Raw genomic sequence first — 1,611 nt, 5'->3', positions numbered from 1 at the left:
TAGTTAACATTTAGCTGGTGCAATCGTTGTGACATTTAGCTGGTGCTATCGTTGTGACATTTAGCTGGTGCTATCGTTGTGACAACTACAAAATTACCAAAGTCACAGAAACTGAGATTTATATTTAAATAGGTAAGGGTATTCTTTTCCTAGGACATTTAAAAAATCTTGAGTTTACTCAAATTGTCATTTTGACAATTGATATAGGTGTCAGTATTATCTTATATATCAGAGTCTTAACAAATTAACACCTTGGGGAAAAATGAGTAAAGTAAGATTAAATAAAAGATAAAAGTTATTTTCCAGTGATCATGTAACTTAATATAATAGAAACTTAATAGAATCCGAACAAAAATGGCGGACACATTCCTTTTACAAATCGTGTTCATCTTTAAGCTACAGAGTTTGGTCACTGCTCGTTAATTTAATCTTATTCATATTTACAGCCTATAGCATTTTATTCATTAGACATTTGATTTATTTCATATTTTCATACTGAGTTACTTGTTTTATTTCGTAGCTGGGAAGTTGTGTTTTAGTTGGACAGTTAATGGTAATAATTTTATCATTATATCCCTTTCTTAATTACTTTGTTTTACATATTTTGATGTAGAAGTATGACCATGAAGGAGGTAGTCTCTCGTAGTAAGGTGTCGGGATGCATCAACAGATGTCGCCAGTCTCGCTACCTCCTTGTCGTCATCGTTTTCATCGCACTTTTCTTAGACAGCATGCTCCTTTCCGTTGTCGGTCAGTATCAAACCGTCATCAAACAATAAAATAATCAATATAAAATATCAAAAATCAAGTACTAACAAACAAACAGTGAAAACACAGATTTCTAGAAATGGCATTCGGTTGTAAGCTGGATGTATACTGATAAGCCTACTCCTGTGGTCGAATGAGACGAACTTGACAAAAAATTAACTGTTATTTTTATACTTGTTTGCTTTTTCAAAAAGAATATCAAACAGATTAGAAACACTGACATAAAATCTAACTATTTGTTTTATACATTTATACCTTACTAAAAAGAATATCATCAGATCAGTAATGTCAATATAAGTATAGTAGTTAATTTATACAATGTGCTAATAAACTTCTTCCCGTATAGATGCTTCTTATGGTATAATTAATGCAGATAAAAAAACTTTGGTAAACTTTCTATTTCAGGAACTCTTGGAAAGAGACAAAATAATTTCTTCCCTGAATTTGCCTTTATGTTTTAAGTCTCTGTAAAAACAATATTATAATTATTATTTAATATCAGTTCTCATTATAATACAGACATATGTATATCAGCTTTCATCCACAATGTCTAAACATTTTGTATATCTTAGTGCCCATCATACCAAATTTCCTGAGGAAACTGGAGAGTCCTTACGAATATATGAATAAAACAGTGAACAAAACTGCCCTAATTACCACGTGTGTTCCTATGAATGTGACGTCACAATCAAATATCCAAAGACTAGTCAGTACCTACAACAAGAGGTTTAGCTATGCAGAGAGTCAGAACAGAAAGGACTGCGTTAACCAGACAATGAACGAAACAATTCAAGATGTGGATGAAATTCAAATTAAGACTCGACGACATGCAGAATTAACCAA

At 31.8% G+C, this 1,611-nt stretch overlaps 1 protein-coding gene across 1 annotated transcript; it reads left to right on the top strand.

The window, feature by feature from the left end:
- Positions 1 to 617: 617 nt before the first annotated feature.
- LOC134276805 (synaptic vesicular amine transporter-like) lies at positions 618 to 1,597 on the top strand (the record flags this gene model as incomplete). The annotated part of the gene is made up of 2 exons (XM_062759087.1): positions 618 to 750; positions 1,341 to 1,597. Coding segments are annotated over exons 1-2 (390 nt in total), but the record flags the coding sequence as incomplete, so codon positions are not given.
- Positions 1,598 to 1,611: the final 14 nt, after the last annotated feature.

This window comes from Saccostrea cucullata, unplaced genomic scaffold (assembly GCF_032062105.1).
Source record: "Saccostrea cucullata isolate Sc308-1 unplaced genomic scaffold, CSIRO_AGI_Scuc_v1 ctg476, whole genome shotgun sequence".
NCBI classification, from domain to species: domain Eukaryota; kingdom Metazoa; phylum Mollusca; class Bivalvia; order Ostreida; family Ostreidae; genus Saccostrea; species Saccostrea cuccullata.
This window is presented reverse-complemented; position numbering and strand designations above follow the sequence as displayed.